We start from the raw sequence: 19,896 nt of genomic DNA on the forward strand, positions 1-19,896 counted from the left end.
CTCTGGCCCCCATTACATTTCCAGTATAGGCAACAGCTGAGTTCATAAATGAGAGTAAAATCATAGTTCTCATTCTCATTTGAACCCCTAGCTGGCACCACTATGTTAAGTGTCTTAGATGCATCATCTTATTTAATTCCCTCAGCAACTTCTGTGATTTTAGGAATTGTCATTATCCTAATTTTTTTTTTTTTTTGCAGGTGGAGAAAGAGTCTTAGCAACACTAAATAACATGTCCAAGATTATACAAATTTTAAGTAGCAGAGCTGAGACTCAAACCCAGGCATCTTTGAACTCAATGCATTTACTCCATGCTCTAAAGCCCCAAAACACCTTTCTGTACGGTTTTGGCTTACGTTTCAGTCTTTGCCTCCAATCAGTGAAAAACTCAAGGGCAGAATTTATTTCTCATTCATTTTTATATCTCCAGAGTATGGAATAATGCCTGATACAGAGCAGCAACTCGATGACAGTCAAATGAAAAAAATGATAATTAATAAAGGAAGGAAGGAAGGAATTTTAAAAAGGGACATAAAAACAGAATTTCGTGTGGAAAAAGAAAGCTAATTCTGCACCAAGAATACTACCCCTGTGATTAGTTTTATGCCTCTCATTTCTATTGTAACAACATATAAGCATTTTGTGATAAGCATCATTTTTACTTTAGAATTAAATGGGACACTTTCAAAAATGGGTACTTTAGCCAGGAATGTAAATGAATGATTGAAATTCCATAATCAGAACATGACACAAACAACCAGCATATAATCATATGTTTCCTGTAATAAGCTACTTGAAGTGTTTGTTCTTAGGGTTACAATTTTGTAATCTAGACATGAGAGGAAGATCTATGCTCTTGACAACATTCAACACAGGCACTTCAACTGGCTCTGGATAAAAGACAAACCTTGCCTTTCCATCACATAGATGTTCTCTGTTCCTTATCAGTAAACAGACAGTCCTAACTGTTACCTTCACATCCTCTGCCATCCTCCTCCAGCTTCTGGCCAGCTTGACACTTGCAGTAATAACTGCCAATTGTATTACAGCACTGGTCCTGACAGCCACCATTGTCAATGGTACATTCGTTTACATCTGCAATTGAATATTTAAATAGAATTAGCCTCCCATAACTAGACACACAGGAAGACTTCTGTGGCTCACCTAAAAATGAACCATCACAGAGTGATATCATGCTTTGACTTCAAATTAAACAAGATGAAACTATAATATCTTAAATAGAGCAAATGCACTCTAATTTTGACAAAGAGGGATGAGTCATAATCTTTGGTATTTGAAGTGTTTTTGAACAGCATACTAAGGAGTTGCCTTGTCTTAGGGAATTTGGATACTTATTGTACAGATCTAGAAATTTCATATCCAAGTCATCATTTGAGAGTCAGGTTGAAAACAGAGTGAGAAACTAGTAATTCAGGACACTAGGTCAGCTGTTTGTCCATTAAATATGTTGTTAATAGCTTTCAAATAACTAATTATTGAGCACCCACCACCCATATATCTGGCATTGTGGGAGACAGTATGGGGAAGGTAAAAGGGTTTCCAATGGTTCAAACCCAGCTGGGGCTGAGGACTAAACAGAAGTGTGATTTGTGTCCATGTACTAGATGTGCACACAGCCCATTTCTAAACCTATGGCCAGAAACCATCTTTACAGTTATGGCTCAATTTCATGTATTCCCTCATCCAGTTTATAGCTGTTTAGTATTGCATTCCGTCTCTAGGTTTGATAAGTGGGCCTGTTCTGCTCAAAAGTGGCAACTCTACCACATGTTGACTAGCTGACTTCATAAAGTTTGGCCTCCTGAGAGATGTGTGGCTGAAAGAGAGGATGATGAGGGCAGGGAGGAAGTGGAGAGGGGCAGGTAAGCATGGGAGACAGAAGAGATGGACAGAGAGGAGAAGGTGAATGGATTAGTCGGAAACAGCAGAAGAAGCAGATGCAGAGAAGCTGAGTCACCCTAACTGTGGAACCATGAAAGCAGAGAACTGAAGGATAATGAGCTAACAGGCAGAGTGAACTGCAGTGTGTCTTGATTGGATATAACTGATATTGTCTGAGACATGGCTGTGCAGCTGTTGAAACTGCTCTAGGTTTTAGTTAAATTTTAAGTGTGTCATTAACACAGGTAAGTATACAAATCTTAAGTAAACATTTTGATGAGATTTCAAATACAGACTATACCAATTCAACCATACTAAAGAGAACATTTACTGGCCCCCAAGGAGCACCCTGTCTGGCTGCACTTTAATCACTATAGGTTAATTTTGTCTTTTTGAAGTATATAAGTAGAATAATAGTGTGTGGATTTTTGTGTGTCTGGCTTCTTTTATTCAGCATTCTGCTTATAACAACATCTATGCTGTTGCATATACTTGTAGTCTGTTTATTCTTACTCCTGCGTATTATTCAGTTCTATGAAAATGCCATGATTTTTATCCATTTCACAGCTGATGGGAATTTGTAAACTTTCTTAATTTTGGTTATTATAAAGAGTGCTGCTATGAACATCTTTGTACATGTCTTCAATAAATATACATATACATTTCTGTTGTATAATATATCTAGGACTGGAGCTGCTGGTTAAAGGTCTGTTACACTTTAGTAGTTATAACCAAATAGTCTTCCAAAGAGCTTATTCAATTTACACTCCCTCCAGTGATGTATATTAGACACCCGGTGCTACTCATCCTTGCCAATGTTTGGGGTATTCTGTTTTGCTTTATTTCATTTTTACTCTTCTGGGGAGTGTATAATACTATCACATTGCAATTTTAATTTGCATTTTCCTGATGATTAATTATGTGAGGCACATTTTCATGTTATTAGCCATTTGGATAACATGTTTTTATTTTGAATTGAAATATAACTGACATGATAATATAATAGTGGCAGGTGTACAACATAGTGATTCAACATTTATATACATTACAAAATGCTCACCACAATAATTGTAGTTACCTTCTTGAAGTACTTGTTCAAATATTTTGCCCATTTGTCCAATTCTTAAAATATTGATCCTTTTACTAGTAGGTGAACGCTGAACAGAAGTGGTGACAATAGTCATCCTTATTTCTAACCTCAGAAGGATAGTTTTTAATATTTCACTGAGTATGATGAGTAACATAGGTTTTTTTGATATAGGTTAGTTTTATCAGATTGTTTCATAAAATAGGTGTAAGTTTTATTTACTTATTTTTTGATTTTATAAAGATAATTATGTTTAATCTCATTAATTCTATTAAATGTGATGATTTTGGCATTCCTGAAATAATGCTGGTCATGATACACTACCATTTATATGTATTCCTCAACTTAGGTAATACCTTGTTTGGGATTTTTGTGGCTATATTTATGAGAGAGATTTGCTTGAACTGTATCTTTCTTTAATATTCTTGTTAAGTTTTGGCATCCAGGTCATCCTGGATGCACAAAACAAGTGGGGAAATTTTTCTTATTTTTCTATTCTCTGAAAGAATCTGTGAGACATTGGTGTCATTTAATACTTAAATGTTTGAAAGAGTTCATTTATGATGCCATCTAGGCCTTGAATTTGTGTGTGTTAAGGCTATTAATTACAGATTCAACTAGATATATTCATTAGATATTTAGTAGATATAAGAATATTCACATTTTCATTTAAATATGTGAATAAATTGTGTTTCAAGGAATTTGTCCATTTCATATAAATGTTTAAATAAATTATTGTTAGTTTTTTCTAATGTCTGTCCAATTTGTAGCAAGGTCCTCTTTTCTATTCCTGATATAAATAATGTGTGCTTTCTCTTTTTTTCTTAATCAGCTTTCATTATCTATCATCCATCTATCTATCTATCTACCTATTTATCTATCTATCTATCTATCTATCTATCTATCTATCTATCTATCTATCTATCTAATCTTCTTATTTTTCCAGAACAAACTTTTGGATCTGTTGATTTTTCAATATTCCACATTTTCCATTGAATTAATTGAGTGCTGTAATCTTTATCATTGCCTTCCTTCTCCTTTTTTGGAATTTCTAAAAGAAAATTCTGAAAGAAAGAAGCTCTTGTAAATTCTTGAGGTGGAAATTTAGATAATTGATTTTTAGCCATTTTTCTTTTGAAATATTTGTGGTAATCTACAAATGTACAACAAACCACTCCCCAAACTAAGTGGATTAAAAAGGCAATTTATTATTACCTTTTACATTTGTGGAGATTGAAGGGCACAGCTGGGTGGTCCTCATTTAGCATTCCATGTATGGTAGCAGTCAGGTGGTTGGTAGGGTTAGACTTCTATGTAGGCTTTTTCACTCATAAGTTAGGATTTGGGCTAAGATGGGTGGAACATCGGGGGGTGCTGGTCAGGCATCTTTCTCTCCACATGCCTGACTTTCTCACCACTTGATGGTCTCAGGGTACAGATAGTTGATGTGGTGGTTACCATACCACAGAGAGACCATTCTGAGATCCAAACAGAAGCTGCAAGGCTTCTTATGATCTAACCTTGGAAGCCACATAATATCACCTCTTAGTTGTCTATAGGTTAAAGCAGTCACAGGCCACTTAAGATCCTAAGATATAGAGAAATCCCTTACCTCAATGTGGGAACTGCAGTGTCCAGGGAAGAGAGAAATTGATGACAGCTTTCTTGGAGAGAGACTATCACATTAATATGTCACTTAAAGCTATATATTTTCCTGAAAATAAAATATTGGCTGCATCCCACAGGTTTTCATGAATTGTAATTTATCATTCAATTCACAATATTTCTTAATCTACATTAACATTTCTTGTTGGGGTTATTTAAGGTATATTTTGGGGGTTTTCTAAATATTTGAGGAGTTTCTAATCAATCATCTTATTATGAAATGCTAGATTAATTCCACTGTGGACAGAGAATATACTCTGCATGACTTCAGTTCTTCAAAATTTGTTAAGGCTTGCTTTACATTCCAGTACATGGTCAGTTTTGGTTAAAAAAAAAAAGTCTGTTTACTGGAAAATAAAGTGTATTCTGAAACTGTCAGGTGCTATGTTTTCTCTGTGTATAAATACATATAGATGTAAAATGTGTACATACATGTTTTACATGCACATATTTCAGGTATGTACAAACGTGTATTAGATTGTTTGTTATGAATTTTTTTCATATCTTTATATCCTTGAGGGTTTTTTAACATGCTTTTTTATCAGTTAGTGAAACATAACAGAATCTATTTTTTAATCTGATTTTATATTTTCCCTTTTATGACTGCAATTTTTGTTTTATTTCCTTTGAAGCTGTATTGTAAGTGACATACAAATTCAGAATTGCCACATATTCCTAGCAGATTAACCCTTCATCACTTTAAAGTGTTCCTTTTTAGATCTACCTATACATCTATTGTTAAAGTTGAGATTTTATGATATTAGTATAGCTGCATCAGTTTTATTTAGGTTTGTGTTTGCACGACATTTTGTCCTCCAAATGTTAACCTTTTTTATATTCATATATTTGAGAAACTATGTCTATATATCTATACCCACTTATTTGTGTTATTTGAAATATTCTAACATCTTTAACTTATGGCTTATATCATTAGCTTTTCATGTAATTTTTGATATATTCACATTTGGATGAAATTTATCATTTTACTGTTTTTCTAAATTTCCATATATTTTGTTATTTTTACTCTGCACTCGTGTATTCTTTTAAAGTACTTTTTTAGAGTTCTACTTGGAGTCCTTATTATATTGTCAGTTCTTTTATTATTCTTTTAGTGGTTACTCGATATTACAACATCTATTATTAAAGTCTAATATAAATTAATACTTCCCCAACAATGTTAGAAACTTATTCTTTAACTCCCTTTATGCTTTTCCAGCATTTTATATTATTGTTATCATGTATTTTAATTTCAGATATATAGACCCCATAAGACTTCATTGTTATTATTTTATATAGTCAATGGTAACTTAGGTTTACCCATATATTTACCTTTTCTGATAGTCATTACTGTTTCTTGCATTTCTGTGCTTCATTCTGAAACAATGTTCCTCTGCCTGAAAACTGCTTTAGTATTTCTTTTCCTATGGATCTGCTGGCAACATTTTTTTATTTTAAGATTTTGCCAGGAAATGACATTCTTTCACCTTAATTTTTAAATAAACTGAAACGTTTTAGAAGAGTTTCAGATTTACAGAAAAATAGCAAAGATAGTACAGAGTTCCCACAGAGCCTAAATATTCCATATTCTGCTATTACAAATATCTTACATGAGCATGGCACATTTGTTATGATTAATGGGCCAATATTGATACACTAAGTACATACTTTACTCAGACTTCCTTAATTTTTACCTAATGTCCTTTCCCTTCTCCGGGATCCTGCCCACAGTACTGGAGTCACCAGGTCTCCATAGGCTCTACTTGGTGATGACAGCTTCTTAGACTCTCCTTGCATTTGGTAACCTTGACTGTTTTGATAAGTACAGGTCAGGCTGTTTATAGAATACCTCTTCAATTTGGATTTTTATGACATTTTTATTATTATCCTGGGATTATGTGTGTTGAGGAGGAAGACCACAGGTGTAAAATTCCATTTCATGACATCGTATTAAAGTACATCCTATCAACATGAAGCAGCACTGTTGATGTCAACCTTGATCCCCATGCTGAAGGAGCAGTTTGTCAGGTCTCTCTGCTGTAAGCTCCTAGTTCTTCTCTCTTTCCATATGGTATTCTTTGAAATGAAGTCCTATTTACTGCCCACACTTAAGGAGTGGCAAGTCATGCTCCACCCTGTTTTTGAGGGTGGGGTAGCTACATAAATTATTTGGAACTCTTCTGTACGGATTTGCCTATTCTCCTGCATTTATTATATCTTCATTTTTTGAAGAATATTTCCCACAGAGTAGAATTCTAGGTTGGCATTTGTTAAAGCATTTCAAAAGTGACAGTCCATTGTTTAAATTTCCTTTTGAATATAATGTGACATTTCTCTTTGTCTGCTTTTAAGATTTTCTCTTTGTCCTTGTTCCTCATGTTTTATATGTTAAGTTTTGGTGCTTGCTTGTAGTTTTCTTCTTTGGAGTCTATAGTACATCTCAATTCTGTGGTCTGATGTCTTTCTTTCAGTTTTAGAGAAATAGTTTCCATTATTATCTGTTCACATATTGCTTTGGCCCCATTTTCTTGTTCCTTTCTTTCTAGTACTCTGTAATGCACATTTGTGAGAACTTTTATCCATACACATCATGTGTCATGCTTTTTTCTGTTTATTATCTCTTTCCTTTCTTTGCTTTGGTCTAGGTATATTCTACGGAGCTGCTTCCAGGTTGTCAATTATACAAACAGCTGTTTATAATATATCATTACTCCATCTCATCAGTCCCAATTAAAGTTAGTGTCTTTTTCATTTCTACTATTTACAGTTGCTTCTCTTCATAAATTGTATTTCTGAGGTGAATTTTCCATCTTGTCATCAGTTTTCTCATTTTTATAAATCCACTTGTCTTAGACTTGCTTTCTGATATTGAAACTGGACCATGTGAACATTTCTTCTGTGCCAGATGGTGCAGTGTTGAACCTTCTAAGTGGAGGACACAGGAGCAGCGCTGCAAGAAGGGACTTAATGTTTCAATACCAGTGCTTTCTGTTTTACAGGCAGGTAGAGAGTGGCTGCCAGCAGGCTGCTTCCTTGTCAGCAGAAAGCTTCTTCTCCAGCAAGAACCTACCCTGCCGGTGGTGTATAGGACCCTAGTGGTGCCTACCTTTCAGACAGTCTCACCAGCACCCCACAGGCAGCTTCTCAGTGAACCTCACTGCCACTCCAGCGGACAGATTCCTGCCCACCATCCCTGGCCAGCAACACACCTCAGTGAACTTTTATGCCACCCAGTGTGCCACAGCCACATGCTCTCCTACGAGATCTGAATTTCTAGCTTGGGCAGTTGGCATTTGGGAGAACCTTCCAAGTTTGTTCCTTTCTTGGGTATTCTCCTTTAGTCCTACATATGGTGGCTGCTTCTTACATCTGTCATTCCTGTATTCATTAGCATTCTCTCTACTCCTCTTTGTACTTACTTTATCTCCAGTTTCTGATTAATAAATCAAATCCTTGATTCAGATATACCTTTTCTCCAGTCTCCTGATCCCACAAATTTTGGCTTCCACAATAGCTCTGAATTCCAATTTGTATCTCTCCAGCTCTGTTTAATTTTTTCCCTATTAGCAGCTACTTCTTCTCACCCTTTTAACCTGTTCTTTTATGCTACTTTTGAATCAATCCCTTGAGGGGAAAACTCACCTCATTGATTTTCCTGGCTGCCATGGTATTTTTGATGTCTTCAGATGAGTGATTTTTGTATTACATGAAACTTTTCCGGTTGTTCTCAGCAAGAGAATTGGTCTGCTAGACCACCGGAACCAGTAAAAGAGTGCCTACTTCACTTTCATGAATACAAAATATTCTTGCTGGAGAAGAATAATATGCCTATGCATATATAAACATTTATAACAACTTCAGTGTTCAACCACAAGGGAAAACTAAGTAAACACATCACTTCAATGCAGTCATTCTAAGTTGTGATTATGATGGCTATAAAACAACATGGAAATGGTCATGTTGAAATAGATTACAAACTGTTTCTGTGTTTTAGTTTTAACTATAAAAGCCCATCTGTTGTTGTGGAAAAACAGTGGACAAATTGAAAAAATTTTTTTAATTAAACAATTTTACATGTAATGGTGGTGGAGTTGTGTCTTTTAAAGTTTTAACTTTAATTGTAATATTGCTTGTACCATAATTATATTTTAAAAAAGCAGGACTGAGATTTCTGACAGGTAATGAAAAAGGATAATAAAACAATGGCTTATGTAATTTTCAGTGACTGTTCCAAGGGAAACATTTGTTTTTCAGGAGGGACACATTTTTGCTGGCATTCAATTCTTACAGAAATTAGTTACATGAGTTTTGAATAATCAGGGTCATTGGATAAAACAATGACAAGGTTTTCAATAGAGGTTTTCAAAAATTGCCAAAATAACCTTCATTAATTTTTGACTAATATTGACTTGCACTAAAAGTTAAGACCTTGTGTAACAACATATTACAGAAAAGTTACATCAGTGGAAAGCCAGATTCATATGACTTAGTCAAATTGCCTCTGCCTGGTTTTACCTGAAATACAGATTTTTTTTGAAGGAAAGTAATGTTTGGTTTGCATAGTCCTGAAGAGAGCTTTGAGAAAAAATTTATGCTCTTTGAAGCAAACTCTTACTTTCTTCACCTTTTCCAGCTCACTACAGTCTTTGCAACCTATTCCTTCTCACTGCACAGCCTCACTCGTTCATTGTATTTGACTGGCTCTGGAGGCATCTCACAGTACTCTCCCTGGTCTGACAGACTTGCCTTCAAATTCTTAAGGATTCATGGAAGGCCTGGGTTGGGATGGAGAGGAGGATGGGGAGGACACCTCTAACTTAGTAAGTGAAAAATTGCTTTTAAATACTGGCAGTTTTCAACTTAAAATGTATTTGAATAAAGTCATTATTTTGCTACTAGAAATACTCAAAATTCCCTTCCTTAGACTGCTACATCCTTATGGGGGAGATACAGGCAAGGCCTTACTCCTACAGACTGTAAATGAGTATATCCATATGAAATAATATGAGAGAAAGCTGTCAGTAAAGATACCCAGTTTTGATTCTGAAATATTAAAATAGTGAATATCATATGTAAGGATCCCTTTTCACACACATATTTATTTACCTTAAATACCAAGGTTATATGTATTATTAACAAATGTCAAACCAAAGTTGGCTCTTCAGAAATTTCATAGACAAACTGATAAGATGGGACTTACACACTGGTAGAAGTGAAGAAATAAAAAACAATTTGATATTTTGTTGGTCAAAATGAATAGGGTATAAAAATGACAAAAAAGGATTTAAAATCTCTTCTGCTCAGGATGAATTTTACTAGCACACAAAAGAGTGAAAGATATTTTATAAGTATGTTTTATATGTTTGAAACTAAAATAACACTAGAAGTAGAAAGCATAAATGAAAAGGCTGACAGATTTTCCCATGTAAACTCTAAAATCTCCTATTCAGAAAAACCAAAGTAAAAGGCAAATAAGAAATGAACAAAACAACATTGACACATATAAGGCAAAGGATAGAAACATTTAATGTATGAAATATAGTTAACATAAATCAAAAGGAAAAAAACTCTCACAAACAGAAATTTGGTCTAATGAAATGAAATTTATAGAAAAAAATTCAGAAATACAAATATCCACTAAAGATCAAATGTAGTTAGACCTAACTGGTGATTAAGAAATTAAAACTAAAATAAAATGAATGCTATTCTTTCTCTATCAGATTCACACAAAGATTAAAATCAATGCTAATGTGTGCAGGGGTTGTAAGGGGGTGACAAAAGGAGCATATCACATACTGGTAGGAAGAGTACAATGGGAAAACACTTTCTGAGGTGCAAATGGACACAAAAATCAGAACACATATATACTTTTCTACACAGCAATTCTACTTTCAAGAATATACCCTAATGAGATAATCACAAGCGTCCATGATGATATATGTATTGTTTAATACCAGAGAAGGAAGATGGGGACTAAAGATCAAATAGTAGAATTTTAAGTAAAATATAATACATCCAAACAAAGGACCACTATATAATAATTAATATCACATTCCAGAAGAATAATTATTCACCTTTGCAAATGTCATCACATTTTAGGGGTGTGTATACTTAGATGCACATTTACAACAGTAACTCCATACATATCTACTTATCTATCAATATATCTTAGAAAAAAATGTAAGGACATACTGAAATAGGCTAACAGGACCTAAGTTTGGACACAGTGATTATGGATAATTTTTGTTTTGCTGGTCTCACTTGCTTCTCACCTTCTTTGCAATGAGAAACTTTGAGAAAAACAGTACAATACATTTTTTTTAAAAATTAAAAATTAAGGCTAAAAGGTTCCTACCAACTCCTTTTCCTTTTTATATACTCTCTGCTGTGGTATACAATTATATCACTTTTAGTGTATTCACTTGAATTTTAGAATACTTAAGGTGCTTTTTTAAAATGAATATTCTTACTATGTTGCTTCATAAAGAGCTTAAAGCCACTCAATGATACAGAATGTCTGCATTCTATCCAGTCCATTTCCCATGGACAGCTGCATCATCCCATTAGTTGGATGCTCCATATTTGAGAAAGCAACAATGTATGTGAAAGTTTCTGACCTCTAGAGAAAACTTCACAGTCAAACGATAAGGAAAGCCATCTACAATACCCTCAATAGAAGTCATGTAAGAGACCAAGTAGTCTCGTGAAAATTGGATCCATGCTTACGTACTGAAGATTCAGTGAAAGGAGGGGCTGTCACACTGTACATACAGCAAAAGCCTCCTGCCACATCTAGTGCAGAAACTGTTTAGAGACAACTGAATGTAATAGGCAGGCAACTTCCCTAGGTAGGAAACAACTCCAAAGGGAATGGCTTTTATCTGGCTTAAATGTTGATGTGTCAGGGCACAGATGAAAAGAGCTCTCCTTTATGAAATACTTTTACTAACTTCACAGTTCCTAATGTTGTCATCTATACAGTAAAGAAAAAGAAAGTAATTACTTTATAAGGCTTTTGTGAGAATGAATCAAATTATGTAATACATTAAAAATTCTTAGCCAGTTTCTAGCATAAAGCTCTATAAATAGTTATTATTATTATTATTATTAAATTATTTAAACATTAGCTTTATTTTCACATTTGAGAAATCAAACCTGGTTCATAGAAAGCATTCTCAACTACTTTCTTGTTTAATTCATATTGAACATGAATTCAGTTTCAATATAGATGGAATTATAAATTTATAGTAGAATATGCCACATTTCTAGTTCTCCAATGCAGAAAGCTCAAAAACAATTTTGCTTTTCCTCTAATAACACTATTTTCAAGCAACCTGGGTGCACTATGAACAATTTGAGATATTTTAAAAGTTGGCTGAATAATCTAACCAAATAATAAACCTTATTACTAGCAATTGTTCACCAGTCAGTTACATATTGACATTAATAAATTAAAATTTAAAACATGCATTTCCACTATTGTTGTTTTCTGCTTTTCTTTTAAAAGTAAGAAAAAGCAGGCCACATTTGTGGCCTCAGATATCAGAAAAAAGTAAGTACATAAATATAAAGTTATTATTATAAACTTAAAATCAGTGTTCATCAGTAAAAAATTTGAAAGGCATTGGTTTTGAAGATGGTTCTGAAAACCAAGTCAGTATTTGGGATTTTAAATTGCAGTTTTATAAGATACTCACTGCATGATAGATTTCAGGCTGTTTCATGTGTCCAATGTCATTCAAGGTTGCAAATAAATTTGGCCTTTCAAAAGCAAGATGAATGACAAAAATTCTCTGACATACAGCCAGTCTTCCAGGTTAGGCATGACCAAAGTTCAATGATATCATCAAGGCTATCAATCCATCTGTAATGACATACTGCAGTCTCTTCAAGAATTAAATATGATGTTTGCAGGAGCAGTGTTGCATTTCTGGTTGTAGGACAAATACAACGGCCTGCAAACACATAAAAGGACTGTTCAATTAGCTATAAAAATAAGATACTAATTTCTACTTTTAAACAAAATTTGTGAATTTGGGATCCTTATATTTGATAATTTTCAGAAAATATTTTTCTATTCTAAAATTGTGTGATCCATTTAGTCTGTATTTGTATAGTTTTAATAATAGCTTTTACTGCTTTCAGGAACAGAGAAATACTGAACAGCATGGTCATAGTGCAGTGTAAAGAGGCAAAATTAGAAGTATTTTAATTTTACTCACATCTTTTGCTAAACTAAATGCAATTGACCCAATTTAGCATGTGTATTTTTGTTTTTAAATGATTTTGTGTTTGCGTTGTGGAAATTACCCAAAAAATGTACATACATCTTATGTATCATAGTCATTTTCAAATCAGTAGGTTTCATTAAGTGATAACCTAAACATCTTACTACAATTAGCTTTTACAGCAAATCAGTTCATTTCTCTTTAGATCCCAGACTTAATATAATTCTCTATAGGGTAAGGTAAGATAGGGCACTAATCAACATCTCTGGAAAATTCATACATGCCCAAACTGTAATTAGAGAATGCATTTAAACAATATGCTGGGTCTTTATGACCTCATTTTGAGATTATAGAATTATACCTGATGTATACTAACAATATTTCTATTATGAAGAACTTAAGATAATTTCAATAGAATAACTTCTATACATGGTTTTAATTCTAGGATTTCCTTAAAATTGTGTAAATATGGTTTCATTTCAAGACTTGAGCAAGTTTTTATATTCCTTGTCATGAGGGAACAAACAAAGAACCTCAAAACAAACATCTTGAGCTTCATGAGTCTTCTGAGGCCTCACCAAATTCCTTCTTGTCCTCATTACTTGGTGGTGGAGAGGAGAAAGGGGGACTGTGGAAAGGTGTTAGACTCCTTGAGGAAGTATCAAAGGAGATCATTCCTTACGAGCCAATCACTTCATTCCTTAAATGGTCACTGAACAAGGAGAGAGAACCAATCACAACTCCATGGCAATGGAATACTGAACTTCAGGCTTAGAGGATCTAGGTTTGAATCCTAGTTCCACCATCATGTGAGATGCTGTGTGATGTACTGCACATCTGTGAATCTTGTCTTACTCATTTGAAAAAGAATATGATGATACTTCATGGAAACACTGTAAGTAATTCCCATGAAAATGCCTTGTAAATTTTGAGGCCCAACATAAATGTCCTCTCATTCACTAAATATAAATGTACTTTTTCTTTCCTATTTCTACTAAGTGATATTTTAAAAAGATTCAGCAGAAATTCATCTAACAAAAAGGATTGTGGAAAAAACAAGTTCCATTTTGATAGGAAAAAATTTGCATTAAGAAATGGCTACTTCAAATAAGAAAAACCAGAGGCACAGAAAAAAGAGTCACTATAATAGAGTGCATTCATTTAATACAGCCAGCATTTCTTGGGTTATGTTTACTTTTACATAATTTTTCAAAAGGTGAAAAAATACTAAAACTAAAGTTATACTGACTTAGAGTATATGTCATAGCTCACTATATTTGTAATAAATCAGTCATTAAATAACTCTAAAATTATCACCTTCCTACTATATATAGGCCTTATATATTAATAATTAGAATTTGTTTGAAATATTTAGTATTTGTAAAGCTATTTTTAACTGATGTCTTCAATTGAAACTAATAATCACATACTAACTATATCGACATGGTCAAGATTATTGTTGGTATTTGGACTGAATCTAACATCGGATCATTTGCTTACTTGGGTAATTCATTTATCCTCTCTACTCTTTGGTTTTCTCATCTGTAAAAAGAGGGAATTAGTATTAGCCCCACAGGTGTATTATAAGATTAAATGAATTGTTACATGTACAATGAATGGAACCATTAGTCACATCTTAAGAATGGCCTATTATTAACATTTTTATTATTATTTCCCAAATGTTAGTTACAAATAACATTTGCTCTCTTTCTCTTCTCTTTTTTTTTTTGTCCTGTTCATAGCAAGGTAACCTTCCAAGCATAAGTGCTTTGAAATCAAATTCTTAATGCAATTTACATTTTATTCTTACCAAAGAGTTGCAAAAAAATAGCTCCACTGTGTGACACTGTGGAAAGTTGCAGGTTTGTTGAATACACAGTCTTACTGAATTATCAGTTCTTGTCCATGAAGGCAAAAAGTCACAGACAAGTCCACAACACAATAAATAAGAACTGATCTGCTCTTTTGGGCTATATTTCTCTTATCAACAACACAAGTTAGAAATGATTAATAATTATGATTAATAATTATGTATTCTTTCAAATAATTAATATTTGAATATTTGTATTATACTTTCACAATCAGAGAGTTACATCTGTACTTCAAAAATCAAGGGAGTACAGCATAACTGATTACTAATAAAGTAGAATTTAACTTTTTGAATTGAGGTAGCCATGGTTGAGAAACTTGTATTCCAGAGGAGTATTAAGAAATCACCCGAGCCTCTGTAGCCTGAAGTATCTTTTAGCTGGAAATTCAAACCATTGTATCATATAAGGGACAATGGTAGGAACAGATGTCACACTGAAGCTAGTAATGTTTGCTTTACTCATAACATTTGATCTATCTTCCATGATGTCAAGAGGGTAAATTTTAAGGCAGTTGTTCATTTACTTATGAAGTGCAAGCCCCACCATGACCTAGAAATCTTCCCAGTCCGAGGTATGACAAGTCCTGCTAATTTCTCGACTGCAAACTCAACTATTGACTTACATTTCAAAAATGAGGAGACTGAGGTTCTGAGAGATTATAGTAATTCCTTTTTAAACAACTTTATTGAGATATCTTTGGCATATAAAAATTGTATATACTTAAGGTATTAAGTATGTTTAGATATATGTATACAGATCTCTAATGTTTATATTGATGTTTAGACATATGTACACATTGTGCAAAGATCACCAAAATCAAGATAAGTTATTCATAGCCTCTATATAGTTATCAGTGTGTGTGAATGTAGGTGTGTGTGTTAAGAAGATTTAATATATAAGGAACTCATACAACTCAACAGCAAAAAAACAAAAATTAAAAATGGTCAAAGGCACCACAGAAATATAAAGAATTATTAGAGAATAGGATGAAAAATTACATGCTAATAAATTGAATAATATAGAAGAAACAGACAACTTTCTAGGAAAATACAACCTTTCAAGACTGACCCAGGAAGAAACAGAAAATCTGAACAGACCAATTACCAGCAATGAAACTGAATTGGTAATCAAAAAACTACTCAAGAACAAAACTCCAGGACTAAATGGCTTCACTGCTGAATTTTATCAGACATTTAGAGAAGACCTAATACCCATCTTCCTTAAAGTTTTCCAAAAAGTAGAAGAGGAGGCATTTGTGGAGTATAACAATGAAGCAAAACTGATGAAACAAAATAGCAGCAGACTCAGAGATTCCTAGAAGGGACTAATGGTTGCCAAAGGGGAAGGGTGTGGGAAGGTGGGTGGGGAGGGAAGGAGAAGGGGATTGAGGGGTATTATGTTTAGTACACGTGGTGAGGGGGGATCACGAGGAGAACAGTGTAGCACAGAGAAGGCACATAGTGGACCTGTGGCATCTTGCTGCACTGATGGACAGTGACTGCAGTGGGGTATGGGTGGGGACTGGATAACATGGGTAAATGTAGTAACCACATTGTTTTTTCATGTGAAACCTTCATAAGAGTGTATATCAATCATACCTTAATTAAATTTAACAAAAGAAAAAAAAGTAGAAGAGGAGGGAATACTTCCAAACTCATTCCATGAAGCCAGCATCACCCTAATACAAAAACCAGGCAAAGATACCACAAAAAAAGAAAATTACAGATCAATATTCCTGATAAACATAGATGCAAAAACACTCAACAAAATATTAGCAAACCGAATTCAAAAATACATCAAAAAGATCATCCATCATGATCAAGTAGGATTTATTCCAGGGATACAAGGGTGGTACAATATTAGAAAATCCATCAAAATCATCCACCACATCAACAAAAAGGACAAAATTCACATGATCATCTACACAGATGTTGAAAAAACATTTGACAAAATTCAACATCCATTAATAATAAAAACTCTCAACAAAATTAGTATAGAGGGCAAATACCTCAACATAATAAAGGACAAATACAACAAACCCACAGCCAACATCATACTTAACAGTGAAACTGAAAGCCTTTCCTTTATGATCAGGAACAAGACAAGGATGACCACTTTCCCCGCTTTTATTCAACATAGTACTGGAGGTCCTAGCCATGGCAGTCAGACAACACAAAGAAATAAAAGGCATCCAGATCAACAAGGAACAAGTTAAACTGTCACTGTTTGCAGATGACATCATATTATACACAAAATACCCTAAAGAATCCACCCCAAAACTACTAGAACTAATAACTGAATTCAGCAAAGTTGAAGGATACATTAATACACAGAAATCTATATACTATATACTAATTCCTATATACTATATTCCTATAATATTCCTATATACTAATGATCAACTAGCAGAACGAGAAATCAGGAAAACAATTCCATTCACAATTGCATCAAAAAGAATAAAATACCTAGGAATAAACCTAACCAAGGAAGTGAAAGACCTATATCCTGAAAACTACAAGACACTCTTGAGAGAAATCAAAACAGACTTCAATAAAATAAAATACATCCCATGCTCATGGGTAGTAAGAATTAATATTGTCAAAATGGCCAGCTTGCTTAAAGTAATCTACAGATTCAATGCAATCCCTCTCAAAATACCAACAGCATTCTTTGATGAACTAGAACAAATAGTTCTAAAATTCATATGGAACCCCAAACAGCCAAAACAATCCTGAGAAGAATAATGTGGGGGGGATTACACTCCCCAATTTTAAGCTCTACTACAAAGCCACAGTAATCAAGACAATTTGGTACTGGCACAAGAACCGGCCTATAGATCAGTGAAATAGAACTGAGAGTTCAGTTATAAACCTAGACATATATGGCCAATTAATATATGACAAAGGAGCCATGGACATACAATGGAGAAAGGACAGCCTCTTCAACAACTGATGTTGGCAAAACTGGACAGCTACATGCAAGAGAATGAAACTGGATTACTGTCTAACTCCATACACAAAAGTAAACTCAAAATGGATGAAAGACCTGAATGTAAGTCATGAAACCATAAAACTCTTAGAAGAAAACACAGGCAAAAATCTCTTGAATATAAATATGAGCAACTTTTTCATGAAAATATCTCCTCGGGCAAGGGAAACAAAAGCAAAATGAACAAGTGGGACTACATAAAAGTAAAAAGCTTCTGTACGGCAAAGGACATTATCAGTAGAACAAAAAGGCATCCTACAGTACGGGAGAATATACTTGTAAATGACATATCCGATAAGGCACTGACATCCAACCTATATAGAGCTCCCATGCTTCAACACGCAAAAAGCAAATGACCCAATTAAAAAATGTGCAGAGGATCTGAACAGACACTTCTCCAAAGAAGAAATTCAGATGGCCAATAGGCACATGAAAAGATGCCCCACATCACTAATCATCAGAGAAATGCAAATTAAAACCACAATGAGATATCACCTCACACCAGTTAGGGTGGCCAACATCCAAAAGACAGGCAACAACAAATGCTGGCAAGGGATGTGGAGAAAGTGGAACCCTCCTACACTGCTGGTGGGAATGTAAATCATTTCAACCATTGTGGAAAGCAATATGGAGGATCCTCAAAAAACTCAAAATAGAAATACCATTTGGCCCAGGATATTCCACTCTTAGGAATTTACCCAAAGAAAATAAGATCACAGATTCAAAAAGACATATGCACCCTTATGTTTATAACAGCACTATATACAGTAGCCAAGAAATGGAAGCAACCTAAGTGTCCATCAGTAGATGAATGGATAAAGATGTGGTACATATACACAATGGAATACTATTCAGACATAAGAAGAAAACAAATTCTACCATTTGCAACAACATGGATGGAGCTAGAGGGTATTATGCTCAGTGAAAAAAACCAGGTGGAGAAAGATAAGTATCAAATGGTTTCCCTCATTTGTGGAGTATAACAACGAAGCAAAAACTGAAGGAACAAAAACAGCAGCAGACTCACAGACTCCAAGAAGGGACTAGTGGTTACCAAAGGAAAAGGAACTGGGGATGGTGGGTGGGGAGGGAGAGAGAAGAGGATTAAGGGGTATTATGATGAGCACACATAATATCGGGGGGGACACGGGGAATGCAGTATAGCACAGAGAAATAGTGACTCTATAGCATCTTACTGTGCTGATGGACAGTGACTGTTATGGGGCATGTGGTGGGGACTTGATAATAGGGGGGAATGTAGTAACCACAATGTTGCTCATGTGAAACCTGAGCATAAGATTGTATATCAGTGATACCATAACAAAAAAAAATGGTCAAGGGATCTAAATGACATTTCTCAAAAGAAAACATACAAATGATCAACAGGTACATAAAAAGATGTTCAATATCACTAATCATCAGGGAAATACAAATCAAAACTATAATGAAATATCACCTCACCCCTGTTGGAATGGCTACTATCAAAAAAATAATAGCAAGTGTTGGTGATGATGTGGAGAAAAGGGAACCCTTGTACATTGTTAGGGAAATATAAATTGGTATAGCTGTTGTGGAGAACAGTATGGAGGGTCCTCAAAAAATAAAATATACACTGCAATATGATCCAGTAATACCACTTCTGGGTATATATCAAAGGAAATCAACATGGATCTCAAAGAGATATCTGCACTCTTATGTTCACTGCAACATTGTTTACAATAGTCATGACATGGACAACCTAAATGTTTATCAACACAGAGATGGATAAAAACAGATAAAGAAAATGTGTGTGTGTGTGTATTATTAATTCTTAAAAAATAAGAAATCCTGCCATTTGCAACAATATGGATGAAATTGGAGGATATTATGCCGGGTGAAATGAGTGAGACACAGAAAGACAAATACTGCAAGATCTCACTTTTATGTGGAATCTTAAATAATCGAATTCATAGAGAGAGTAGAATGGTAGTTGGTTGCCAAAGGTAGAGGGGAGTGGGAAATGAGGAGATGTTGGTCAAAGAGCATAAAGTTTCGGTTATGTAAGATGAATGGTTTCTGGAGATCTAATGCACAGCGTGATGGAGACAATTAACAACACTGTATTGTTTAGTCATTCTTTCACTTAGTGAATATTAATGGAATGTCTTCTTTATGCTGG

At 34.3% G+C, this 19,896-nt stretch overlaps 1 protein-coding gene across 1 annotated transcript in view; it reads right to left on the reverse strand.

The window, feature by feature from the left end:
- The window catches only part of LOC108404713 (EGF-like and EMI domain-containing protein 1), a 488,851-nt gene that overhangs the window by 129,678 nt on the left and 339,277 nt on the right, over positions 1–19,896 (reverse strand). Inside the window, 1 exon segment of the mRNA XM_073230479.1 lies at positions 973–1,095. Coding sequence (XP_073086580.1) covers positions 973–1,095 — 123 coding nt within the window.

This window comes from Manis javanica, chromosome 3, assembly GCF_040802235.1.
Source record: "Manis javanica isolate MJ-LG chromosome 3, MJ_LKY, whole genome shotgun sequence".
Lineage (NCBI taxonomy): Eukaryota > Metazoa > Chordata > Mammalia > Pholidota > Manidae > Manis > Manis javanica.